General features: G+C 53.2%; 3 protein-coding genes across 11 annotated transcripts in view; 1 reads left to right on the forward strand and 2 right to left on the reverse strand.

The window, feature by feature from the left end:
- Positions 1–269: 269 nt before the first annotated feature.
- On the reverse strand, positions 270–16,877 carry Mob3a (MOB kinase activator 3A). Of its 4 annotated transcripts, none has more exons than XM_029482862.1 (6): positions 16,604–16,877; positions 16,058–16,125; positions 10,030–10,124; positions 6,031–6,529; positions 4,781–4,983; positions 270–2,140 (listed from the first exon to the last, which is right to left on the reverse strand). In XM_029482862.1, exons 4-6 carry the CDS (start codon positions 6,449–6,451, stop codon positions 2,111–2,113), a joined length of 654 nt encoding a protein of 217 aa, XP_029338722.1. In that variant the 5' UTR covers positions 6,452–6,529; positions 10,030–10,124; positions 16,058–16,125; positions 16,604–16,877; the 3' UTR covers positions 270–2,110. The 4 variants fall into 4 exon arrangements, with proteins under 4 accessions (XP_029338722.1, XP_029338721.1, XP_021029718.1 ...); XM_029482861.1 differs by lacking the exon at positions 16,058–16,125 and adding an exon at positions 12,815–12,922 and having other exon boundaries at positions 16,604–16,622; XM_021174059.2 differs by lacking the exon at positions 16,058–16,125.
- Positions 16,878–17,308: 431 nt separating this feature from the next.
- Izumo4 (IZUMO family member 4) lies at positions 17,309–20,173 on the forward strand. Of its 6 annotated transcripts, none has more exons than XR_002378917.2 (10): positions 17,309–17,792; positions 17,882–17,962; positions 18,043–18,114; positions 18,550–18,576; positions 18,673–18,748; positions 18,849–18,896; positions 18,990–19,004; positions 19,228–19,245; positions 19,399–19,491; positions 19,844–19,927. XR_002378917.2 is itself a non-coding variant. In XM_021174423.2 (10 exons), the coding sequence occupies exons 1-10, from the start codon at positions 17,549–17,551 to the stop codon at positions 19,929–19,931; spliced, it is 684 nt and encodes a 227-aa protein (XP_021030082.1). In that variant the 5' UTR covers positions 17,309–17,548; the 3' UTR covers positions 19,932–20,173. The 6 variants fall into 6 exon arrangements, 4 of the variants coding, with proteins under 4 accessions (XP_021030082.1, XP_021030085.1, XP_021030084.1 ...); XM_021174423.2 differs by having other exon boundaries at positions 19,477–19,491; positions 19,844–20,173; XR_003837743.1 differs by lacking the exon at positions 19,844–19,927 and having other exon boundaries at positions 19,100–19,245; positions 19,477–19,491.
- Positions 20,174–21,910: 1,737 nt separating this feature from the next.
- Ap3d1 (adaptor related protein complex 3 subunit delta 1) overlaps positions 21,911–26,569 on the reverse strand; it is a 37,268-nt gene continuing 32,609 nt past the window's right edge. The window contains exons 24-31 of the mRNA XM_021173740.2: positions 25,638–25,781; positions 25,367–25,414; positions 24,727–24,916; positions 24,364–24,452; positions 24,165–24,250; positions 23,715–23,836; positions 23,425–23,504; positions 21,911–22,939 (exon numbers count right to left, since the gene is read on the reverse strand). Coding sequence (XP_021029399.1) covers positions 22,844–22,939; positions 23,425–23,504; positions 23,715–23,836; positions 24,165–24,250; positions 24,364–24,452; positions 24,727–24,916; positions 25,367–25,414; positions 25,638–25,781 — 855 coding nt within the window. The 3' untranslated portion in view covers positions 21,911–22,843. The remainder of the gene's footprint in view (positions 22,940–23,424; positions 23,505–23,714; positions 23,837–24,164; positions 24,251–24,363; positions 24,453–24,726; positions 24,917–25,366; positions 25,415–25,637; positions 25,782–26,569) is intronic.

Below are 26,569 nucleotides of genomic sequence, written 5' to 3' on the forward strand. Positions count from 1 at the left end.
GTTAGGGGTAAAAGGCAGAGAGTTGTCCTCTGACCTTCACACTCACAGTGGCTACACAACACACAAAATACACATTCATGCAACAAAAGGAAAACCCCATCTCAAAAGGAAAGAGAGTTGTCAGCTATACTGAGTCTGCTTTCTATGTCCTTTCATGTTATCTTGTAGTACCTGGGCCCTTCGAGGTCGAACAGGCTGTTATCAAAGCTTGTCACCAGGCCATAGTTCAGGGAGGGAGCTGGGCAGAAACAACAAGGAGCAGCCCGCAGTATGGAGAGGACCACTTTATTCTTAGGCTGGCACAGAGGTGGGAGTGAGTGAGGCAGGTGGACCCCTCCCTGGGCTGCTGGGATTTGGCACGGTGGCCAAGTCTTACAGGTGAGGAATACATTCAGTCACGCCTTGAGGGCTGGGTATTGGGCGCAGTGACTTCAGGAAGTACCCAGGGGTGTCTCTCAGCCCTGGGCTCAGGCATCCATGCTTAAACTGTACACATTTAGTTTAGTGGCAACCTCTGGAAAAGTAACCAGAATTCCTCAGGGTCTTTAGAGTGCAGGGGTCTCAGGGAATGGCCATGAGGCTCAAAAGTTGGAGCTGGGGACAGTCATATTCTGCTACACCCTCCATGGCATGACAGAGAGGGACCTGCTGGAGTTTGGTCCTGTGGCCCACAGGGGCCACACAACACACAAAGTTTTGCTACACAAGAGGCTGCCACTGAAGAAAGAGAGGTTCCTGTCACCACCTTCCAGGAACTGCAAATCTCAGGGTGGTAGTCATAAGTGAATTCATTACTGGATCCCAGGTTAGACCGGACACTGTTCCCAGGAGGGTGGCCACTAGAAACCGGTTAACAGTAATCCCAAAAATCTCCAGATGTGCTGGCTGACACTTGGGAGGCAGAGGCAAGTGGATCTGTGAGTTCGAGCCCAGCCTGGCCTACAGAATAAGTTCCAGGACAGCCTACATAGTAAGAGTCTGTCTCAAAACAAAACCAAAAATATTTCTGAATACTGGGTTTGGCACCTTACATCTTTAACAAAGCACTTGGGATGCAGAGGCAGGAGGATCTCTGTGAGTTCCAGGCCAGTTTCAAAACCAAACCAACAATGTAAAAAACGAAAGGAGATGAAGCCAGCCGTGTTCACAACAGAGCCAGTCTGTGTGTGCGTTTGTGTGGCTGCGCACTGGGGTAGCCCATGGCTGTCTAATTCTCCCTGTCCCCTGGGCACCCTATGTCTGGCTCTCCCAGGCTCCTCCATGGGTGTGGGGGTCACACATGTGCACTGAGGCTTATGCAGCAAACACCTCCCCACTGTGCAGACCCTTATTGGTTTTGTTTTGTTTCTTTAAGACAAGGTCTCTCTGTATAGACCAGGCTGGCCTCAAACTGACAGATCTGCCTGTTTCTGTCTCCTGACTAGGATCAAAGGCCTGTGCCACCCCGCCTGGCTCCTTTACATTTTTTTTTAAGACCATCTTGTTATGAGACCCTGGCTGGCCTGATCATTACTGTGGAGGTCAGAGTGGCCTCAAGTTTATAGCAATCCCCTTGCAGCTGCCTGCAGAGTCTTGGGATCACAGGCATGAAGTGTGTGCACCTTTCCTGACCTACAAAGACCCCCAGAACACCCAATACTGGGAGTCCTGCCCTGGGGATGCTGGGGGGGTGGCATGGCACATTAGTACATCTTTGGAGGTATGCTGGCTGCCTATGTGGTCACCCACACACAATGTGGCTGTAAACAGAAGACATCTGGTGGCCCCTCCCCTTCCAGGTTGGCAAGTGAGGGACAAAGCTGTCTGGGCAGAGAGCCATGGAGAAGGGACAAGTGGTGGTTAGCAGTGGTTCCAGATCCTGCCTCCTGTCGGAGGCCATGGCACATACAGTGTAAACCCAGTGGCTGAAAGCACAGTGTCCAGGTTCAAGTTCAGCCCCTGGATTCCGGCAAGGGGACGGGTTAGAGTCAGGGCCCCCAGTCACCATGAGAAGGGGCGGAAGCTGTGGTCTTGCTGCTCCTCAGACAGTGGCGTGAGTGTGCGTGCCATGCTTCTGAGACACGGGCTGCACACAGCTGTCTCCCCAAGTCTCAGCGGACGGGAGGGGCTCTCAGTGACACATCCGTGATGTCATCTCTTTCTGTAGAGATCAGGCAGGTATCAGAAAACAAGAAGCAGGTAGCAAAGACCTCATACAACCCAAGACATGTCAGACGCTGAACAGTGGGCATGGTGGGTGGGGCGGCTCCCTGTGACTGTCAGAGCCTGTGCCACTGATCTGGGGTGATGTGCTGTGATTAAGTCCACCTGAGGTCTGGTCCTGAGCTATGGACCAGCACTGCTTGATAGAAAGGTCAGAAGTGGGAAGTGGGCAAGCCAGGAGCCGAGGTCACATCTATCATGTTATTGCTCGGGACGTAGGGGCAGGAGGGATCTCGAGTTCAAGGCCAGCCTAGGCTTTATGAGATTCTGTCTTAAAACAACTACAAAAGCAGGCTGTGGGGCCAATGAGTTAGCTCAGGAAATAAAGATGCTTACAGCCAAACCTGACTACTTGGGTTTGAGTCCCTGGTTCCATAGAATGGAAAAAGAGAACTGACTCTTGCAAGTTGTCCTGTGACCTTCAGGTGCATGCCATGTCAGCCATGTTCACACGCAGAAATACACAACACAGAAAAACAAAAATATAATACAATTAAAAGTTAAAAAGAAAAAGCACGGGGCTGGAGAGATGGCTCAGTGGTTAAGAGCACCGACTTCTCTTCCGAAGGTCCCAAGTTCAAATCCCAGCAACCACATGGTGAGATCTGACTCCCTTTTCTGATGCATCTGAAGGCAGCTACAGTGTACTTAGATATAATAATAAATGAATCTAAAAAAAAAAAAGAAAAAAGAAAGAAAGAAAGAAAGAAAAAGAAAAAGCACGAGGCTGGAGAGACAGCTCAGTCTCTGTGCATGGCTGTTCTGAAACAGGCCAGAGTCCAAGTGTCTGAAGCTCCAGTTTCTGGAGATCTCACACCCCCTTCTGGCCACAGTGGCACTGTACACTGCTACATCCACTCCAGTAGTGACTTGCATTACAGGTTTGGAAACCTGGAAGCAGTCCTGAGGCAAAGAGTTTCAAGGAAACTCAGCCTCCTGGAACCTTGGCATTCTCATAGCTAGAATGCCCCAGATTTGACCCTGCAATATCGTGGAGGGTCTTGCATGCTTTCTTACAGTATTTTACTGGATAAGAGTTAGAAATCTCAGGGCAAGCTTAGCAAAGTATACTTCTTAGAATCTTCATTACAGCCAGGTATAGCAGGGCTATACAGAGAAACCCTGTCTTGAGAAAAAAAAAAAAAAAAAAAAGGTAAAGAAACCAAGCCAGGTCTATAATCCCAGCACTGGGAAGGCAGAGGCAGGCAGATCTCTGAGTTCCAGGTTCCAGGACAGCCAGGGCTACTGGCCTAACAAGACAAATAAACAAACAGACAAATAAGTGTAGATTGCTGTCTGTAAGCAGGTGAGGGCAGGTGAAAGATAAGGCTAGAGCCTGTGATTGGGCAGTGGAAAAAGAAAGTGGGCTGAGAGTTTTAGAGACGAGTATAGAGAGACAGACAAGACAAAGGGAGAAGGAGATGAGGTGACAAGATGGAACCTATAGGAGAGGAAGACGAACTGGATCCATGTGGCTTGAAATAGCCACAGGTAGCTATGGATACCAAAGAAGAGCGACAGGTAATGTAGGGCAATTTGTCCAATCGAGGTGGGCAGCTTGCGCCAATATCAACTGAGTTTTGAGTTCTTTGTGTGGGCATTTTGGGGATTAAGAATTTACTGCTATAAATCTGACTGATAATTTAGATAGGGGTCAGGGTTTAGAGCAAGTTAGAAGCAGACAAGCCACAGGGGATGGATGAGCGGGAATGTCAGAGTGGCTCAAGGGTGGATTGTTTTTTTAATAATTACACGCTACAAATAAGTCTTTAAAAAAAAAAAAAGGAAGAGGGCTGGCGAGATGGCTCAGCAGGTAAGAGTACTGACTGCTCTTCCAAAGGTCGAGTTCAAATCCCAGCCACCACATGGTGGCTCACAACCACCCTCTTCTGGTGGTGCATCTGACAGCTACAGTGTACTTACTTATAATAATAAATAAATCTTAAAAAAAAAAGAGAGAAAAAAAGGAAGAAAAGAAAAAAAAAAAAAAGAAAGACAAAACATTTTAAAGCTGATTGTGACCAGGCATGATGGCACAGACCTATGATCCAAGCGCTTGTGAGGCTGAGGCAGGAGGATCACCTCAGGTTCCCGGCTAGTGTGGACTATGTGGTGAATCATAGGTCAGTCTAGGTTATAGAATGGAAAAGGATCAGAAAATGAAAATCAATCAATAATCCACCCCTTGTTCTCCAGGAGGTGGAGCACAGGCTGCCTGTCCCGGGCGCTGCTCTGGCCAGTGCTCTACCCACTGTGAGCCCATGGGATGGGATGGCTACCATGGCACCCTCTCTGCTGTGGTGAACCAGAGCATCTAGGACTTCTGTGTTCTGGAGGGCAGGCACACGGGGCAGGCTATGCCCACCATTAGTATATGAGCCTTACTAACATGGGGAGCAGAGATCCTTGGGGTAACCAGGCCCTGCACCTTCTCAACTATGCCATCATACTCTGTCTCCTCACCTGGGTGACCCAGTGCTAAGGACACCCTCTGGCTGCTGGCCCAGAACACAGTGCAGCAGAGTAATGGTGGCCCGGACCCCACCCAGCAGGAGTCATGGTACCCATCCCCACTCACCAGGGGCTCCAGCTCTTTGGGGTCAATGAGGTTGAACTCGGTGACAAAGTAGTAGAAGTGCTTGTAGCAGGTGTTGACGTGCGCCTCAGAGCCCATCTGGGCGATGCGGTCGAAATGGTGGATGTACACATGCACGAACACGCGGAACAGCCTTGACAGGATCTTGCGCACTGCCTGCAGGAAGGTCTTGGGGAATGGTGTGCCTGGGGATGGGCAGAGGGACCGAAAGGAGACCTGTCAGGGCCCGGCAGCCTGGCCTGAGATGTGCTCCACCTGAGCCACAGAGGTGAGAACAGATGAGACTCAGAGAGCTCAAGGCCCAGGCTCGAGGTCACATGGCCTGTGTCTAGGAACCAGTTTCCTGCCAATCCAAAGATTGGTTTCCATGAAGCGTGGCTGGTGTTTGTCTGCGGAGCCTTCCTGTCTGTGAGGAGGCCCCAGCCCATTCTGAGCACCTTGCTCTGCCCTTTCCAAAGCCCCAGGGAAGTCTCCCAGGCCTGGCAGATGCCACCCTGTTACTGCCCACTCCTGGGGTTCTTCTATATAGTCACCAACCACACAGCAAGCAAATGTATGACTTTATGTGTGTTCCACAGCCAAGGCAGCCAGCGTCACTGGATGTCCCCAGGGCCAGAGCTAGAGAAAGAGGTGAGCAGGCTAAGAGGCTAGGACAGTGGCTCTTAACCTGTGGCTCTCGACCCTTTGGAGGCCACATATCAGATATCACACATATATTATGATTCATAGCAGCAGAAAATAAGTTATGAAGTAGCCACAGAGAACTCTATGGTTGAGGCCAGCACAGCGTGAGGAACTACCTGTATTAGTTAGTACTTACTGCCTTAGGAAGGCTGAGAACCACTGAACTAGGAAGATCGCTATACCCTGGGCCCCAGAGTCCAAGCATGTCTTCTCCAGTGGAGAGGGGAGTTATAGGTGGGCTCAAGGTAAGACCTTCAGCTGGGGTCATCTGTGATCATCTAGGGGTCAATGTCACCATCGGGTGCGGGGAGGGAGATAGAAGGGTGTCAGGCAGGAGACTGGGGATGCTGTGCTGCTACTTCTGAGGACAGAGCCTAGCATGTTGTGTGCTACACATACACATAAAATAACAGGTATACACACACACACACACACACACACACACACACACCAAGAAGCCAGGCAGAGCCCATTTGGCCCTTTCTGCTCAGTGTGTACTCAGCAGACGTGGTCCTGGTGTGGTAGATGAGGGTACGGGCCTGACTCACCAACATTAGTGGGGAAGATGTCCTCGTTGTTGATCTGCACCTCGATCCAGTCCATAAGCAGGTCCATGTAGCGGGGTGCGGACAGCGCCGTGGGCTTCCGGAAGCGTTGCTCATCCTGCCAGCGGTACTCGTACTTGGGGCCCCCGGACATGACCGGGCATGACTGCTCGGTGCAGCCATCACTGATGGTACCATAGATGAGGTTGACGCGATTGAAGAAGTCCACCACATGCACAGCCACCCAGTCGTTGAGATCCTCGCCCGGCGGCAGCTGCACAGCCAGCCGCAGGTCCAGGCCCGCGTTAAGAGATGCCTGTGCACGCTTGTGTAGTTCGAAGCGCTGCGTGCCAGGCTCGAACTTGCGTTTGGGCCTGAATGTCTTGTCCTTGTTGAACACTTGTTTAAGGAATGGGTTTGACATCTTAGTGGCACCTGATTCTCAGAACAGGAAGCAGAGAGTGTGGCAAGATGGTGGCCTGTGCTGCAGGTCCCCAGAGGCCTGAAACCGGAAAGGACAGCATTAGTGCTGGGCTTGTGCACAGACTATCATCTCAGCAATCAGTATGCTCAGGCAGGAGGATCACAAACTTAAACCAGTCTGGGCCACACAGGAACAACTGGGAGGCTACTCATAACACACACTTATAAACCCAGGAAGCTGAGGCAGGAGGATTGCCCCAAGTTGTAGATGAGCCTGGGCTGCAAGGTAAGGATGTAGGACCTGTGTAAGCGTAGGGACTTTTCTGAGCTGTTCTAGAAACAAACATCACGCAGGCAGACTTCTGGCAGGAACCAGTTTCACCAACATCACACAAAATGATGGTCTCAGATGGGCCTATGTTCTCCCGAGTCCTGACACAGGCCAGGGACTGCTGTGACTGCTGCTTCAGGAAACATGAGGGAGCACATGGAGGTGACAAAACCATGTGGTGCTGCCTGCAGCAAGCACTGCTCAGGTCCCTAGCACCTCGGGTGTGACCTGTGTGAGCAAAGGTTCGGTACAGACTGGAGGAAGAGCCTGACACGAGGTCACCCGGATTAGCCGGGCAGCCCCCCATTCCATTCAATGATCAAGTCTTTTCTTTCAAGAGCTGGGGACAGAACCTAGACTTCAGCAGGTCAGTGTGCCAGGGAGGATCCACTGCACCGTGCTCCCTGAGATGGGCTAGGCCATCAGGGAAAGGCAACTGGAGTTGGACCTTGGGGTGTAGCCCGTGAGATGAAACAAGTTGCTAAGGAAACTGGAGAGACAGCACAGACAGAAGGGGAAGCTGGGATGGGGAGTGGCATGTGGTGTGGGCTAGCCCCTCCCACCAGAGGCAGCCTCACCTCACTCACAATAACAACTTGTGTGTCTTTTTTACAGACAGGGTCTCATGTGACCCAGGCTGGTCTCCAAGTCACTATGCAGCAGGGATGACCTTGAGTCCCCCACCCTCTTGTCTCCACATTGTGAGATGAGACACCAAGCACGGCCACCGCATAGTTAACCCTTTTAACCCTCATAACTCTCCCATCAGTCCTCGGCACTTCCGCTTTTTTTCTTATATAGTTGTGGCCGCCGTGTTGTGCCTGCTGGGCCCCTCAAGGAGAGTGGACAGAACTGAAGTCACACCTTCACTCAGAGCTATGACGACCCTGACTACAGAGCCCAGCTTTAGCCCGGGGTCCTCAGATGGACAGGAGAGAGACGCAGCCTGGGTACCTGCATGCTGGCTACGACTGAGACTTGCGCACGAGGAAGAAGAGACTGAGAGACAGCGAAGTGTGGTGACCAGACAAAAAGCGACACACTATGGAACTTCATGATGGGAAATGCCGAGATGTGAGGGCTGGGGAAGGACATCGTAGTTCATAGGGTGATGGAATGTTCTAGAATTAGAGGTGGTGACTGCACAACTTAGCCGGAACTTAACACACTGTGCTATGTGCCTTAGACCTGCGAGTGAGCCACAGGGCACACAGATCAGGAAGTCACGAGAACTGCAAGAGAATGCTCGGTCTGCCCCCTCTCTCGCACGCTGGAGACAGGGACAAGAAGCAGAGGTTGCTTCCCTGGGCCTGATGCTGGGTCAGCTTCAACATCCCAAGTCTGACTTTAGAGGCAACACCACTATGGAAAGGTATCTAGGAAATAAGCCTGTTCCTACAAAGCAAGTGTGGTTCAGGTCCAGGTGCAGGGAGAGCTGGGATTCGAGGCCATTGAATGCTACATACCTATTTCCAGACCAGCCCTGGCAAACATGAGACCCTGTCACAAAAACAAAACAAGAGCTTCCCATGTGGCAAAGCCTGTGATCACAGCACCCTGGGGCAGAAGCAGGTAGATTTCTGTGAATTCAAAGCCAGCCTGGTCTACAGAGTGAGACCATGTCAAAATCAAACAGAGGTTGACAACTATCTGACAGTGAGCCCCCATGGGGGTCACTGTGGACACCAGTCAAGGTAGGGTACCCAGAGGCAGGAACCTACAGGCAAAGAGTCTGTGGATACCAGACGGCCCAACTTCCTCATAGCATGTCCACTGCACCCCACCGCCATCACACACCTGACCAGTACTTCACAGCCTTCCAGACAGTTCTCCTGACCCCAGACTACTCTCCGGCCACAGTGGCCACTGGGCCATATGCTTCATGCAGGGTATGCAGGAAGTGTCCTTGGCCTCCCACCCAGTGCACATTGGGTATTACCATCCACCCCCCCACAATGACCTTGGGTCCCCTGGAGAGGTGGTATGGCAGCAATCCCCTGCCCTAAGCGCCCTCCGGGTGTGAGACTGAGACTGATGGTTGGCTTGTTTGGCACACATACAGCCTGTGGGAGGCACTGAGGCTGGACTGTAACACACACTGTACAGGCTGAGGTGGCAGACGCCTCACGGAGCCTACTGACACATACCCCCTGGGCTCGCCTGGCTTCTGTGACTTCCTGCTTCAACCCCATGCCTCTGACCCCTTAGACAGGCAGACCAGCCTGGGGCCTCCCTGAGAGGCAATTACTTAAGGCAAGCCAGTTTTTCCTTTCCTGTCTTTCTGAGACACAGCCTCGAATAGCCCAGGTTGGCCTTTACCCCTGGTCATCTTGTCATCTTGCCTCCCTGGTCGTCCAGGGCTAGGCAGCATAGCAGTCAGGCCCACAGACCTTCACTGTGACTGTTCTGCATTTGCAAGTCGTCCTGCAGGCACTGTGTATACACTCCACCATCTCTGAACAAGTCTCAGTTGACGGGAGCAGTGGCTGCTGTGGCAGGCTTTCTCCTACCGCGGGCTATCCATCTGCCACAGGGCTTTCCTGGGGAAAACTTTGGGGAGTCCCTCCAATGCTGTCACCAAGCTGTGTCAAGCAGGAGCTGGGGCCACCATGAGCAGGTGTGAGGACTCCTCTGGAACATCGCAGGCCTGGGGCTGGCCTCAAGGGACTATAGGAAGGAACAGCCCTCTCAGCTGGGTGATGCCTCCAGGGACCTAGACCAACAAGGTTCTGGAAGTTTCTTTCACTTATCTGGTTCTTAGGTTTTATTTGAGACACTGCCTCAGATTTGGCCCTGAGCCTCCGTCCTCCTGCCTCAGCCTCCTACTGGCTGAGTGGACACCCCCATGCCAGGCTGCTATGGGCCTTTTCCTCCATTTTCCCTGTATTCCCTACAAGACCTGTAGACACGGAAGTGGCAGAGGCGTTCTGTGGCCCTCCTCACAGCCCTGTGTCCTCTTAGGAAGTGAGAGGGTTTTTGGAGAAGCAAGTATTTTCTTCTCTTTCTTGAGACAGTGTTTCTCTGTCCTGGAATTACCTCTGTAGCCCAGGCTGGCCTTGATGGCCTCTTGAGTGCCAGGATTAAAGGCATGGCCACTTCTGCTGGTGCAAATATTTTCTACAAACTATGGGGATGGGTAGAATCCCTGTTAAAATCAACTGTCCTTTGTCAGAAACAAACGTTCTCCAGCACAGACACCTAGGCTGGCCGCAGCTTGTAACCCTCCTCCCCTCAAAACCCCTGGTCACCGTCTGGGCGCCTCCTCTCAGGTCCTCTTAGTTGACTTCCAACAACTGCTTAGAACTGGATGCCAGCACTGCACGGTCCTCTTCTCTGGGCTGTCCTACTGACAGATAAGACATGACAGACACTTAGAACCTTCTAGAAGGACACCATGAGGTAAGCTAAGACTGCTCTCCTACCCCGGCACCCATAGGTTCCTCTTCTTCCCCTCCTGAAAACAAACCAAGAAAACAGAGCTCTAAGTAATAAGGCTCTGACCCCTCCCAGGCTAGGGTGCAGGGCTCAGGAGCCCAGGGTCACCCACTTCCTTCCGGAGGTTTCCACATCTGACTGTTGCCTTGGGGACAAGGCCTGAGCTGGTTCCATGTGCTCACTCTGTGGCAGGGCAGCCCCAAACCTGAACATAGCTCAGCCTCAAGGCCACCCCCACATGGAAAGGTCATTGGGAGTGGCTTGGGGTCAGTGCCTGAATCTCACACCCTGCACCTCAACAAAGACAAAACAAAGTTGAAGTGAGGTCTCTGCACACTTCCTCTGTTGTCCTTCTGGTCGATGCTGGCACTGTTTCTGAACCCTTATTGGGGTGGGACTGCATCCTGGGTCCCTCGAGGGGCTCCTCTCTGACAATGACCATTTTCTACAGGGCAGTAGGCACAGATCTATTTGGCAGATGAAGAAACTATGGTCAATTTTTTTGTTTTGGAGACAGAAGTCTCAAAGTGTAGCCCAGGCTAGAACAGGACTTACTTGCCTCCCTAGTGTTTATTTGGAATTGTTTACAAAGCTGTACATTCTAGCTTTCTGATCTAAATACAGAAAGAAGGAAAAAACTATCATCAGATAACCAAAGGAAATGGGTGGAGCCCCGCCTAGAATCCCCCAGTGAGGGGCTGGGGCGTGGTCAGGGTGGTGCTTGACTGGCAGGTATTCAAGTGTTCGGTTCGCCAGACCCATTTGGGAAAGGAAAAGAAGGACCGTAGTGCGGTCCTCAGAAAAGGGAACCGTGTCTTCCGTGGGACTCAACTGCAGAGTCCTCCTGCTCTAACCGGTTTTGCCTTTTCTGGTTAAGACATCTGAAGCAGGGCATTCTGAGAAAGCCAGGTCCATTCCCGACTGCTGGGGATTGCTGGGAACTTCCCTCGGTGAAACCACACTTTCAGAGTGGAGGGGATTTCCACAGCCCGGCCCGGCCCAGGTGTTTCCATGGGGCACAGGCTGCAGAGACGACCCATTGGGACTTTTCAGAGTATGGGGGTCCTGCAGGGAGTTCAAGGTGAGCAGGGCCATCCCACCTGCTGGAAAGCACGAGGTCACATGCGGAGGACCTGAACTGGCACTCAGTTTGCTTTAGCTTTCAGAAGGAGCCTCACAGTCTTCCTGCCCCTTCCTTAAGTGCTAGGCTGACAGACTTGCCCCACCACGCCTGGCTTTTGAAGTGAGAGTTTGCAAGCTTTCTGAGAAATGAATAACAGGGTCTTACGGCTTTCAACATGGAGGGAGGGGCCAGTGAGTCAGCTCCAAGGGTGAAGGCACTGTCACTGCCTGAGAAACAGTACCACAGGAAGGAATCCACACGGGGCAAGAAACTAAACTCTTCCCTCCTTCAACTTCCTCCAGCACAAAATAAACGAACAAATAGATAAATGCAAACTTCTTTGAGGTTAAAATAAGCCCCTCAGCACTGCATCCTGGAAGGAGAGAGGCGTGGTCACACTCTGTGCCCCTCAGAAGCCCCTCTGCTGGGAGGCCTGGGGTAGGACTGCAGACACCAGGCCCTTCCCCCAGTGAGCCCACAAGACAGGCAGTGTCTGACCCCAGAGTGAGCCCTAAAACCAGCTGCAGACTCCAGACTCGGTCATGGAGGGAGGGGTTGCTCTGTGACTGAGCGCCAGCTCACCTCACACTCACTCAGCCTTGCTGCAGACTGAAAACTGTCCCTCCATGGCGGCGCTCAGGAAGCTGAGGCAGGAGGATTTAAGGAGTTTAAGGTAAGCCTGGGTCACAGAATGAGTCCATGGCAGTTACAATAATTTAGCAAGAGGTTCAATTACAGTGAACCTTATCATGCCTGGGTATAGTGTGTGCAGTGTGTGTGTGTGTGTGTGCATGTGCTGAGGGCTGAGAGCTGAGAGCTGAGAGCTCTGAGCCACGCTAGACCCCGACAAGACAACACTGCCTCTTTAAAAATAACAACTCCGTGCAAGACTGCACAGAGAGGCTGTGTCTCAGAAACTAACCCCACTAGAGTCCCAGGCTCGCACTGCTGAGGCAACAGACTACAGACCTGACTCCAGTGTGTACGAACTCTCGGTGCGACAGACAGAGAGCCAGCTCCCAGCCATCCCGTGCCATCTACACCTGAGCAAGTGCGGCACATGCATCACTCAGACGTGTACTCAGCCGTAAGTAACTTTACTTTACGTCTCTTTCTTTCGTTTTGAGACAGGGTCTCTGTGTAGCCCTGGCTGTCATAGAACTCACTCTGTAGACCAGGCTGGCCTGGAGCTCACAGAGATCCACCTGCCTCTGCCTCTGGGGTGCTGGGATTAAAGGCATACGCTACTGTGCTGGGACATAAAATACAAACTTTAAATTAAAAACTAAGCCCCCTGACAGTGGGCAGTGAGACCCCTTGCTGTTGGTGGTGTTACATCTGCCAGGGCAGTCCTTTGTGCATCCTGGCTTGATGCCTGGCTTGGTGGCCAAAGCCGTTTTATGCCTAGGACTCATGAAAACCGAACCAAATCAAATCCAGTCTGCACAGTGCAGATAGGAGGAAGACAGACAGACCTGCCCTCCTGTGATGGCACTAGAGCCACAGGCCCCCGTCTGTTCCAGCACAGATGAAGGATGTCACCCAGGGGCCCGCCGTCAGGGGAACCACCACAATGCGCCAGTCTGTGGAGATGGGGAGACAGAAGCGGAGCAGTGTAAGCACTGTGGAGATTAACCTAGAGATGGAGGTGGAGAGCTGTTAAGAGTTACTGTGAGGGGCCAGCCCTGCCACCTGGGGCCAGAGTGAGGTCCTAGCCCAAGGGCCACATCTGAGTCTGTGGCCATACAGTGGCAGGGGTCAGTGTCAATGTCCACGGCTCATATTCCCTCTAGAGACCATGGGGATGAGCTGCTGGGGACTGTGTGGATGTCCAGGGGCCATCCATACCTGGCCCCATCTCTCATCGGAGACAGTGTTCGGTAGAGCTCTGGTACAGTGGGTCTTGAGCTTAGCCCAGTGGAGCTGGCCCTGGTGGTAGGGGTGTGGGTGAGCCAGCTCCAAGGGCGTGAGTATAGGGGAGCCAACCCTGCCACCCATCTGCTGGGAGGTGCCCCAGGTGCAGAGGTGATACCCCACCTCTCCCCTCACCACTGGTGGCAGTCGAGAAAGCGACCCAGAGGGTCATTAGCTCTGGAGAGCTGGCCCTGCCCCCACTGCCATGAGCTGGTGCGGCTGTGGGTGATGCCTCCCCTTGCCACCTGAAGTGGGGAGGGAAGCAGTGGGTGGGGGAGAGCAGGGTCACTAACTAGCCCTGCATGAGCACTGGCTGCAGCATGCACGTGGGAGAGTGGGCCCTGCACCTTGCCTGCACAGTGAAGCGGAAGCAGCCTAGTTGGGGACTGCTTCCTTGGTGGCCCTTTGGTCCCTCCCTCAAAAGGACAAATACCACTAACCAAAATGTTAAATCTCTTGCATCACACTTAAGAAAAAACTAGTGCTGGGGGGTGGCGAGAGCAGCGCATGAGCACAGGGCGCTCCTGCAAGGCCTGGGGCTTGGGGTCACAAGCCTCCAGAACTGCAGTCCCCTGGGGATCTGGTGGCCGCTGCACCAGCCATACACATACATGCAGGCAACCCATAAAATAAAAACAAATACATCATGACACGGTCTCAGCACTCACCCCACAGGCACATAGGAAGAATTAAAACACAACGAACGTCAGGGGACCCCAAGGGACCACAGCATGGAAGGAAGAGCTGGCTCCTCTCAAGGAGTCCTCCAACCTCCGTAAGGTTGCCATAGCTTGCACATGCACGCTAAACAAATATATATATATATATAGTAGTAGTAAGTGGTAGTGGGGCTAAAGAGATGGCTCAGTGGTGTAAGAGCACTGACTGCTCTGCCAGAGGTCCTGAGTTCAATACCCAGCAACCACATGGTGGCTTACAACCATCTGCAATGGGGTCTGGTGCCCTCTTCTGGAGTGTCTGAAGACAGCTACAGTGTACTTACATGTAATAAATAAATAAAAATCTTTTAAAAAAAAGTAGTGGTAATAGTAATGAAAACATCAATAGCTGGGCAGTGGTGTGCACATTTTTAATTCCAGTACTGGGGAAGTGGAGGCAGACAGATTTCTATGAGCTTGAGGCCAGCCTGATCCACACAGCAAGCTCCAGCTCCAGGACAGTCAGGGCTACATAGAACCACATAGAGAGACCTTATCTCAACCCCTATCCCTAAAAGCAGGGAGTCACCACACCTTTGAGTGATGGGATAAATGTCTTGGAAGCCTCTAGATCTCTATGAGCACCAAATATAGTTTTAAATTTTCTGGTAGCCTCATAAAAGAAAAAAGAGAGAGATGAAATGTACAGTAATATTCATATTTTTGCTAATTTATGATGTGCTTCTGCCCCATTATAAAGCCATTATAACTGGATATATCCATTCCTGCAGTTCTAGTTCTTGGCGGGCTGAATCAGGAGAACTTGACACGGCCCTGGGCTACGGAGGGAGTGACAAGCCAGCTGGGGTGTGTACACCGCTGGAGCCATAGCTCTGTCCGTAAGAGTGCTTGGCTGTTCTTGCAGAGGTCTGGGGTTCAGGTCCCTGCACTCACATGGCAGCTCACAACAGCACGTGACACCCTCAGAAGAGGCTCCTGTAGGCAAGTGGCACACATACACACACAGTAAAACTACATTTCTCCTAGGTAAGAGGCATGCCATCCACACAGTGCCCTGCAGTGTCGTCCTGGTCTCGGGGTGACACAAAGGTCGGGGGGTAGGGGGGCTCTGCTCAGTCCACGTCTCTGGTCCCAGACAGATAAAATTCAATTCAAACATGTTTCTACCACGTTCACTCCACCCTAACATTGAAATTAATTCTACTTTGGGGCAGTGTTTATCATTCCCCCTCCCCCAATACTGGGGAGGAACCCAGGCTCATACAGACCCTAAATTAATGTTCTGCTCCTGAGCCCTCACTGGGGGGATTCTAGGTGGGGCTCCACCCTGATTACACCCCCAGCCCTGTTGCTCTTTAAAAAAAAAAAAAAAAGATTCATTTATTTTATATATGTGAGTACACTGTTGCTGTCTTTATACACACCAGAAGAGGGCATCGGACCCCATTGCAGATGGTTGTGAGCTACCATGTGGTTGCTGGGAATTGAATTCAGGACCTTAGGAAGAGCACTAGCCCCCTTTTGCTCTTTTTGAGGTGAGATTTTACTAAGTGTCCCAGGCTGCCCTTGAACTTAAATGGCACTGGAATGGATCAAGATGGAGAAATGACAGACATCAAGAAGCCCCAGGGGTGGAACTCTCTAGCCTTGTCACCTCTGCTGTTCACTGAGTTCTAAAAACAAGCCCAGGACAGGGGCGGTTAAAACCTGGTTTCCGGAAGTTCTCAGAGCTGTGTCTCAGGTTATCTGCTTCTGCCTTTGTCAGTGGTTAAGTCTGTGGTCTCTTTTGCATCCTGCTGCCTCCAGCTAGCACCTCTCTGAAGCCCCATCACTTACAGAGCTAGGAACCGCTTCCTCCATGCTGAAGGAAGAGCTGGCTGACCTGAGAGTCCTACCTAACTGTCCCCTGCCACTCCCACCCCTAGTTCCTCAGCTCCCAAATCTGCATAATGGTAGCAAATCAGAAACCAAAGTTACAAGGATTCACGTGGAGCCCTGGAATAATAATTGCCCTGCCTTAACACTAGGCCAACCTCTACTTGACTGTAGGCACTTTATTCTATGGAGCCTAGGGAAGGGGTGGAGGCAGGAGGGAAGAAAAAAGGCAAAGGTATTGGCGCAGACCTTTAATTAATCTCAGCGTTCAGGAGGCACAGGCAGGGTGATCTCTCTGAGTTCCAGGATAGCCTGGGCTAAATATAAAAGGAAAGAATTAAAGAAAAGAAAAGAAAAAGAAACCGCGGCCAAAGTTAACTTTCTGTGATCTGTTTTTGAGTCTCTCCATCCAGCCTTTCAATGGCTTAATTAGGGGAGGCCGAGGAGTGCTGAAGAGGCAGAAGTAGGGATAGAACCCAGGGCTTTCTACACACAAGGCAAATGCTTCACTCCAGAGCAAGAGCCAAGACCTTCAATGAAGTTTAACAGAAACGTGATCATTTCAAACAAATGAGTCAGCGGAGGATCCTATCCAGCCGCTGGAGGCTAGCCTGTGCTATCTAGGACCTCAAATATTAAACACGCTTTTGATCCATGACGCTTCCTTTCTCCCTCCTTTTGACAGATCCAGGTCCCCAGCGCCCACTCTGGGCCGGTCACTGCACACTGTCACTCTGAGGGATGAAGTCCCGCCGCCCGCCGCCCGCCGCCCGCCTTGGCCCTCGGAGGACCCACCTGGCTGTCCGGAGCCGTCTCTCGCCTCGCCCAGTCTCCGGCCGCGCCCGCAGAGGGACACGCCCGCGGAGGGACACGCCGCACGCCCCGCCCAGGCCGCGCCCGCCAGCCGGATTTACTTCCCTTAAAGGGAAGCGGCCCGGATGGAGGTGTGGCGCCCGAGCTCTGAGGAACCCGGTGTGAAAGGCAGACGACACCCCGCGCCCTTGGAGACCAGGACGGGCGCTGCTAATTGGCTGTAGTCGAGCGGATGAGGGGCGGGACGAGCCCTCCCTCGCTGGCTCCGGAACTGGCGCCAGCCCAAAGCGCATGCGTGAGGCGCTGTGGATGGGGTGGAGCCTGGGGGCAGACTGGCATTACCAGTTGCCAATTGTAACTGGAGAGATTCAGTTACACTCTCCTGGGGAGATCCAGTAGAGCCAGCCCTGGGACAGAAGTCCGGATGGCGGTGGGGTGGGTGGGGTGACAGGCTAGAAAGGGGCGGAGCCATTCGTGGGGCGGGACCAGGCCTGTAGGCGGAACCAGGCCGGGAACAGGAGTCTAATCGGGGCCGGGCCAGGTAGGGGCGGAGCCATCAGTGGGCAGGCGCTGAATTGTGGGCGGGACATGTCTTTTTTTTTTTTTTTTTTTTTTGAGACAGGGTTTCTCTGTGTTCCCCTGACTGTCCTGGAACTCACCTTGTAGACCAGGCTGGCCTGGAACTCAGAAATTCGCCTGCCTCTGCCTCCCAAGTGCTGGGATTAAAGGCATGCGTCACCAGACCCGGTGGGCGGGACATGTCTAAGCGGGAAGGGACCAGAGTTGGAAGCGTGATCAAGCCCGGGCAGGGGATGGCCCGGCCAGGGTCCACAGCGCGCGCCGTTGGTTGGTGCGGCGTGGTGAGGCGTGGCGCGGGAGGCGCCGTTGGTTGGTGCGCGGCTGGAGGGTGCGGCGCTGGCAGCGCCGATGTTTGGTCACGGTAGGCTGGGCCAGGCCATGGCCCTGCTGTTGGTTCTGGGCATGACAGCGGCCCTGGCCCGGGGCTGCCTGCAGTGCGACCCCAATTTCGCGGAGAAGTTCTCTTTCTACCGTCACCACGTGAATCTCAAGTCGTGGTGGGTGGGTGACATTCCTGTGTCGGGGATGCTGCTCTCCGATTGGATCCAGAACACGATGAAGGAGCTCCATCTGGCCATTCCTGCCGAGATCAGTGAGTGGCGGAACCCATTCCAGGGTCAGAAGAGCAGCAGGGACCGGGGCAGGGCTACTCATTTGCTTTCTTTTTCCTCCTGCCCTTAGCCCAGAAGAAGCTATATCAAGTGGCAAAAGCCGTGTACCAGAGGATGGACCAGCTGTACCAGGGGAAGATGTACTTCCCAGGTAAAGAGAGAAACTGAGGTGGGGCCGGTGCGAGCTGCTAGGCACCTAACTTGACCGCTCTACTGTGACTCTCACATCAGGGTATTTCCCCAATGAGCTGCGGGCCATCTTCCGGGAGCAAGTGCGCCTCATCCAGAACGCCATCATAGAGAGTGAGCAGTGGGCTCCACAGAGGGGAAGATGCTCATGGCCCTGGCACTTCAGGGCTAGGGGCACTGGAAACAGGGCTCAGGGAGGAGTGACTCTGCAGGAGGCCCTTTTGCATAAATGGTTGCTAGCATGCCCATCACCCCCTTCTTTCTGTCATCTAGTCTCCTGGTGGCACCTAGGAACAATGGAACCATCCTTCCCTTAGGTTATCCCCATCTTTCACTGCAACTGACCCCTTCCTACATCCATGAAACTCATGTAGCACAAGCCTGTAATCCCAGCACTCAGAAATGAGGCAAGAAGATTGCCACAAATCACAACGCAGCCTAGGCATCTCTGTGCTAGGGTATCCTGGGCTACAAAAACAAGTGGGGCTGAGGTGTTGAGCTCTGGGCCTTGTCAGAAGGCACTATCCTGTTATGTCCTCCCCTCCCCAGGCCGCATTGACTGTCAGCGTCACTGTGGTAAGTGAACTATGGTCCAGGCTAGGGGCCACAGTGGCAGTGGCCCAAGCTGGGGAGGGCCCAGGGGAGTCTGGGGCTGCCTCTCATATATTGCAGGCATCTACCAGTACGAGACCATCTCCTGCAGCAACTGCACAGACTCCCACGTCATCTGCTTTGGCTACTACTGCAAGTATGGCTCATGTAGCAATCCCACTGCCCCTGGGGTCCTAGGCAAGGAAGGGGACCAGGGTCTTGGGGATACCCCACCACCAAGTCTTGTGTCCCCCCAGGTCATCGGCACAGTGGGAGTCAGCTGTACAGGGCCTTCTGAAATACATGTGAGCTGGGGCTTATTGGGTACCAGGACGTGGAGAGGGAGACACCAAGGGAGGCCACTTGGTCCCCTGACTCAAAACCTACTGTCATTGTAGAAACACCTGGCACAAGTAAGTTCCTGCTGAAATCCAAGGTTGTGTGTGCCTTATGATGAGGGGTTGAAGCTTGCCAAGGCTCAGGAGGACCTTGCCCACACCCTTCAAAGGTCTCCAAGTTCAGCTGGAGGAAGTGGGCAAGCCATCCTGGCTGAAGGGTCTTCATGAAACCTATTCTTCCCTGAATTGGTGTGGTGGCAGACCTGGAGGGTCTAACTGGAGCCCCATTCTATTTCAGACAGGATGAAAAGATGAGGTAAGACCAGGCCTTCCACTGGAGAGGGAGGAGTGAGGTGAGGAGGGGGGTATGGGGAGTGGGGAGAGGGATGGAGTGAGGAGGTGTGTGGGTAAGAGTGGGAGGGGATGCTGGGCAGGGCTGTGTGCCTGAGGGCACACTGGCCATCTGTAGTCACATCTGCCTATGTGGTCAACACACTGCCTGAACCATGCTGTGTTTCTTCCCTGCGGCCTCAACTTGGATGTGCAGAACCACTCCAGCCTTGTGAGTGAGCTGGGGAATAAGGCTACAAAGAAGCAGGTGACCTGTGGAAAACATAGAATTCCAAAGTCAAGTGGCCTCTTTGCCACACACCCCTCATGCCCTATCGAGGCCTGTCATTGTGGGTACTGGGGAGGGTCCCTATTCTACTGGCACACTTTAGGATTTAAGAACAGGCAGGGACTAGGTGTAGCAATGCATTCCTATAATCCCAGCCTTCCAGGAGCCTGAGGCAGGAGAATCTTAGGGGCTAGCTTGGACTGTATTAATGGGCTATGGGAGGCAGCCTAGGAAGGGAGGCGGGAGGGCATGTGCAGACAGTGGGCTTAGAGCACCTCCTCCTCACCCCCCAAAGCCTGTCACCAAACATAAAGTGTCTGGAACCTCAGCATCTGCTCAACCTGACCTTGGAAAATGTCTCTGAGTGTCTGACCCAGCACTGACAGTGGCTGCCAGCCCCCAGCCTCGGCAGGGGCCAGGACTCAACTGCACTGTGGCAGCCTATTCCTCTGGAGAGGCTAGCTGCTGCCTGCCTCAAGTTACCCCTCCCACTCCCATGGAACCCAGGCTGGGCCCGGACTGGGGAGGGCAGGGAGATGGGCTTGTGTAAGATAGTGGGGAACCCCCCAGGGCAGGGCCCTCTGAGATATTTTGATTAAAATGCCCTGACATTTCTCACGAGGAACAATTGTTTAACTGCCAGGAGATCTGGCTGGGTCGGTAATGTAGCTGGTGGCATGCATTTCACCTGAACATGATGTACAGGTGTGGAGGGGTCCTAGGCTCCTATCCACAGAGGAAGGGACCAAAAACCCTGGCTGGTACCTGCAACATCTCCCTCAGGGTCCAAGGACCCTGGGTAACTATGGGTAGGGTTGCAGAAGGGACGCTTCAGTTCTTGCTGAGGTGGAATGCCAAGTATTCCAGTATGGCCTGGAGCATGCCATGGAGCAGATGACTTGAACTCCTGATGGTCCTGCCTCTACGCTGGATGACAGGTGTGCTAGCTGGGCCTTCCTGCACTGTGCCTGTCTGTAGACTGACCTTGAATTCTCAGCCTCAGGATGGATGATACAGTGGGGTTTGTAAAAGTGGGGCAGGTTAGTGTGTGATCCAGGTCAGAGACACAGCTGAACCACACTGCAGAGAGCACCTAGCAGCAGGTGACCAGAGATAGGCTGGCTGGGAGAAGTTGATGCAAGAGACCCAGGGGTTCCTTTTTGTTTTGGTGTCCTCCACTTGGTTTCCTTGTCACCATGTCCCTTGGCCCCAGGAAGAAGCATCTCCATGCACATTCCTACAGTTCTTGCTCATGGGACAGGCTACAAGTTAGTTTTTGTTTGTTTTTTTGGTTTTTCGAGACAGGGTTTCTCTGTGTAGCCCTGGCTGTCCTGGAACTCACTCTATAGACCAGGCTGGCCTCGAACTCAGAAATCTGTCTGCCTTTGCCTCCCGAGTGCCGAGTGCTGGGATTAAAGGCGTGCGCCACTGCGCCCGGCTTACAAGTTAGTTTTTAACAAGGACTACACATGGCAGCATCTAGAGTCCCTCCTTCCTCCAATGGACTGGACAGAGCAGTCTGAACAGGATGAATAGGGACACTGGGTGTTGTGTTGGGAACTCCAGCTGCACTCTGTGGCCAGTCATCAACCACAGCAATGGGCATACTGTAGCTACCGCCACTGCTGAAGACTACCTCTCTGGGTCATGGCTAGGGCTGGCAGGATGCTTAGAGCAATGGGAGAGTGCTGCATGGCCTCAGATGGGGCACTGGATGAGGCCTTGGGCACAGCAGCATTTGGGGACTTCAGTTGCAGTTGAGTTTACTTGAAAAGGAGTCTTCCTTTTTCCTCATTAACGAAGTGGCAGTGAGCTGCCGAGATGGAGCAAGGGCCTTTTTCAACTCAAGTTCCTGCTCTCCCCTCACTGCCACAGGAGCAGTTAGAATGCTGCAGAGTGGAAAGGTAGCTCTGTGGTTAAGACTCTTGCAGAGGACCCCAGGTTTTCCAATACAGGGTGGCTCACAACTACCTGGAGCTGTAGTTCCAGGGAACCCAGAGCCTTCTCCTGGAACAAGGTACAGACATTTTTTTTTCCCTTTCAAGATAGGTCTCTGTGTCACCTTGGCTATCCTGGAACTTGCTCTGTAGACCAGGTTGGCCTCGGGCTCCCAAGTGCCGGGATTAAAGGTGTGTATTATCACAATTTTGAATTCTAGCATGGCGAGTGGAGGCCGGAGGGAGGTAATGAGACAGGACAACTGTCTTCCGGCTCTGCACTCACACCAAACTTGTAATCCCCACACACAAGGCACCTACTGGTGAGGTTGGGGAAACTCACTGGTCTGTACCACCTGAGCTTCAGAAGCCTTAATGGCACACTGGGGACTGCTCTGGGGTACCATGGGGACACAACACACAAATGTTTTTTGACTCTTTAATGGGTCATTGTGACACCGATCGTCAGCAGCGTGATATATCTCTCTTCACATGGGAATGTCAACAGCAAATCAATCATGGAACATCATAGAGCTAGAAGGTCACATGGGGTCGGTAAGAGTACTCTACATGCTAAAGTGACAGTTGTCCTCAAAGGAAGCCAGAATGTCTGTAGACCACTGTCACCTCTGAGGAAGGCTCAGCTTGTGCCCAGCTACCCAGTTAGAGGTCTCTTCACCTTACCCAGGAACAGCTGGGGAAGCACCGACTGCTCCCAGGATGCACACCCTCCACTGCAAGGCACTCAGCCCTCCACAGCTGCAGGGACAAGCCCACGATGTGTAGTGACAAACTGAGAGGCATACATTGCACTCTTCCACTGACCCCCACAATAGAACCCCAAGACAGACCACAATTCTGTTGAACAGAAGAAAATCAAAGGGCCATCCCTGTTGTCTGCAGCTGAGCTGCGGAGCCACCCACAAGGACACTTTGTCCATCTGACCTTGCAGGCTGTGGGGAGAAGCATTAACAGCTGGTCTTATCACCTCTCCACAGAGGCCACCAGTTGGAATATTTGTAGACAGCAGCATCTGGAAGGGTTCCTCCAGAGGCAGCATGGGGTCAGGAGTGGGGCCACATCAATTTGTTTGCTGTAACCCTGCAGTCCACAGCCGCCTTTGAGAATGGGAAGTGGAGCAGCCCCTTTCTGGCTAGGGTCAGGATGGCCTTCCTTGCCAAAGGAGTGCAGGTCGGAATAAAGGATAATAAAAGTTGATGCAACATAGGACCTCAGGGTCACACAGTGGAGGCCGGTGGTGTTAAATTAATGCTGGGTGTGAGACAGTACACACGACAGGAGAGGTAAGACGCATCACATCTTTCTGTGGTCTGTTGCACATCCTGGACTCTGCAACTCAGCACTGAGCCAACGTGGTCTTCATTTCCTCCAGCAGGCTGCTGAGCAGTGTGGCATCGCTGCACTTCCCGTCTACTGACACGGAGCTCTCGCCCTAGGGGATAGGCACATGCACGAATTGCCTATGTGTGAGTTTGTGTATGTGTGTGTGTGTGTGGGGGGGGGGGGTGCTGCAAATGTCACCTCTCCTACCCTTGCTGGAGCCTAGACCTCACTTTATTTTTTTGAAGGTATGTAACCCCAACTTGCCTGGAATGCAGTAACCCTGCCTCTGTCTCCTGAGTGCTGAGATGGCAGGTGTATGGCGTACAGCCCTCCAGGGCCGGAGACAGTTCTGAGCCCACCCTTCCCTTCCTCTTGCCTTGTGTTCCCAAACCAGATGCATCTGGAGGGCCTGGTATAACTGTGAGGGTTGGTACAGCTGGGAGGCCTCATCTAACTGTGGGAGATCGGTTGCACTCTTGGGATGGGGACCTTAGAGGACAGCCCTGGACAGGGAGGCATGTGCAGGGGAAATCCAGCCTCTTGTTGAGAGCATCCTGGGTGGCTGCAGAGCATCAGGCACTGCTGTGAGCTCACCTTCTTCACCAGCAGGCAGACATGGTGGCCCTGGATAGAGCGGCTGTACATGGAGGCACAGGAGTCTACTCGCTCCACAACTGCAACAGACAGGGGAGTCAGGTCCATGTTCCCTGGCAGGCCCTCTCCAGCCAGGACTGCCAGGACATGGGCTGAGGCCCATGCTGTGAAGGCACTCAGGCTGCAGGCCCAGGCCTGGTACAGCAAGGGTCTGACTAGGGGTGGGAAAGTAGCGTCTGTTATTTCTGGTACAAAGCCACCAAGAGTGTTATCACTGTAACATTGCTTACCGGAAAAATGGTGGTAGAAGCATATCTTTGCCAGAAGATTCTGGAAAGACATACTAATGCCATCGACTTTGATGGAGTTCATGCTCAGGTCTCCTGACTCTAGCAACTTTGCAAAGGCATCGCTGTGGGAGGACAGAGAGTGTGTGATGGCAGGGCCTGGGTGTCAGTAGTCACCTGGCATTAGGAATGCTTAGGCATGAGGGCAGCTTCAAATTCCAAGGCAGCCTGGGCACATGGGAGCATCAGAAAGTGACAGGCACACAGGGTAGTCCTCTGGGACAGAGAGGCAACCATCTGCAGTGTCACCTGCCAGAAGAGGTGGCCTCAGGTGGAGGCCACGCCTGTGATGATGGCTGAGCACTCTCATGTTACCCCTGCCTCACAGCCCACATCAGCAAACTCTACCCCTCCTTCCCTCCCCGAGCTGTGTGGTGGGGTGGAGCCACACACCTGTAGCAGGGTGTGGTGATCAGGTACGAGCTACAGCTGAAATGCAGCCGGAAGTCCAACTTCTCATGGGTGGCTCCTTCATCATCCTGCAAGGAGAAAAGCTGTAGGGTAGACTCTCCAGGCAGGCAGTTTCTTTCCTGGGATGCCTGACATCCCCTGGGGAGCGTGAGGGACCTGGACCTCAGCATAGAGTGCATACCTTGGCAATGAAGGACAGCGTGCCTTTGAGCTTCTGGGCCATGACAATGCTCTGAATGGTGAACACAAACTGGGCCTCATTGGAGACGCCTGCTGGGAGACACAGCACTCAGTGGGCCAGCACTGACCCTGGGGTGTCTGTCCTAGCTGGGTGGGATGCTAGAGTGACAGAAACAATGGGCACTGCTGCAGCCCAGCCCAATGGCCCAGGTGAAAGCCAGCATGTGCCCCAAGAGTAGCACCGAGACATGGGACATCAAGAGCTTGGGGCCTTTTGCTTCAGCTATCCCTGGGAGCTCTAGTTAAGTCCATTGTGAAGAGCCAAGGTGGTGTGACGAAGGCTAGGGCCGAAGGGTAGGCTCACCGGGAGGCAGCTGGAAAGGCACGGGCACACCGTCGTGTACCGATGAGCCCTCTGGCCTGGTCATCTTGGTGTTGAGCGAGTCCAGCACATTGAGCTCCATGTTCTTCAGGAAACTGCTGCTCTGGTTCTCCAGGATGATGGACACAGTCACCTGGCTGTCCTTCTGTAAGCTGGCTTGGATGTCATACGTCTGCATGAGCAAGGGCAGGGTCAAGGGCCAGGGACCAGCTGAGGGGAGGGAGCTCACTGCCAAGATCAAGGACAGTGACTCCACCCCACCCCTATGAAAACTGCCTGTGGGCCCCAGGCCCTCAAAATGCACTCTTCATGAAGCTGCACCCCAGTTCCTGTCTTTTTGACTCGTTGAGACAAAGTCTTGTAATGCAGCACTGGTTGGCCTTGATCTTACAATCCCCCTGTCTCTTCCCAAGGTGTATGCTGCCCAGCTGGTCGCTCTGTCTTGCTAGCAAAGCTGTCTTCAGGTGGCCTGGCTCTCCAGCTGTGGCTGGGCTGCAGAGAGTGCCCTACACTGATGCTTGAGCTTGGTGCCCAGCTGCTACTGCTGCCAGCCCCGCAAGGCTTCTGAGGATGGGTCTGCTCCGCCAATGGCCCTCCCTGCAGCAACCCAAGTGTCACTTACCACTTTAATGTAGGGACTCTCAGCCAGAAGGCAGTAACTGGACATGGGCTGGGGAGGAGAGATAGGCTCGTCAGTTGTGGGTGACAGGGACTAGGCTACAGAACCATGCTTGGGGATGGCCAGTTCCCAAAACATGAGAGCTACCAGATGTTGCAGGTCATGGATCCTTCACCAAGCACAGGTCACAAAGCAGCTTGCACAGGCCCCTGGGTCCTCTCCAAACAGAACCCACGTGGCACCCTTGGGTTGGCATGTTGTCAAGAATGCTCACCGGGATAGGCTCCTCCTCCTCCTCTGCTGCTGCACCATTCTCCAGAGGCGCCACTTGCTTCTTCTTAGCTTTCTTCTTGTCTCGTGGCCTCTCCTCCTTCTCCTTCTCCTTTCTGTGTTTCTTCTTCTTGTGCCGGGATGATTTCTGAAGCAGAGTCTGGGCTCAGGCCCCATGTCTCCCACAGTCTGGGCTCAGGCCCCATGTCTCCCACAGAGGCACCCTTTACTCATTGTCTCCCCTCATACTACATGGTGAGGACCTCAGGAGAGCAGATAGGACAGCAAAACCAGGAATTGCACAAGTCTCCATAGCTGGAGGAAGCCAGCCCTGGCAGACACTAGACCCTTGGGGCTGACAGATGAGTGGCAGGAGCAGAGGGAAGAGGACTGCACAGCACAGATCAGCGAGACTGTCACTGCACAGGAAGGATAGCCCTATTGGCCACACCACGAGGAAGAAACACTCAGCAGTGTGCCTATATTTGTATCATCCAGGGGCAAATGGACTAGCATTATGGCTGGCTGGCTGACAGACACGAGGCCCAGTCCCACACTGGAGCAACAACACATGGCCATGAGTAGGAGCCAGGCTCCAACACAGCACACATGGAGGCTTCAATGTGGGGCTTGGGGCTAGGTTGATGGCTTCGTGGTTAAGAGTGCTTGCTGTTGAGGTCCATTGGACTTGCAAACTTTATATGCCCCAGTACAGGGGAACGCCAGGGCCAAAAAGTGGGAGTGGGTGGGTAGGAGGGTGAGGGGGAAGGTATGGGGGACTTTTGGGATAGCATTGGAAATGTAAATGAGGAAAATACCTAATTAAAAAAAAAAAAAGAGCCGGGCGTGGTGGCGCACGCCTTTAATCCCAGCACTCGGGAGGCAGAGGCAGGCGGATTTCTGAGTTCGAGGCCAGCTTGGTCTCCAGGTCTATAC

The sequence above is a fragment of the Mus caroli genome, chromosome 10 (assembly GCF_900094665.2).
Source record: "Mus caroli chromosome 10, CAROLI_EIJ_v1.1, whole genome shotgun sequence".
Taxonomy (NCBI): domain Eukaryota; kingdom Metazoa; phylum Chordata; class Mammalia; order Rodentia; family Muridae; genus Mus; species Mus caroli.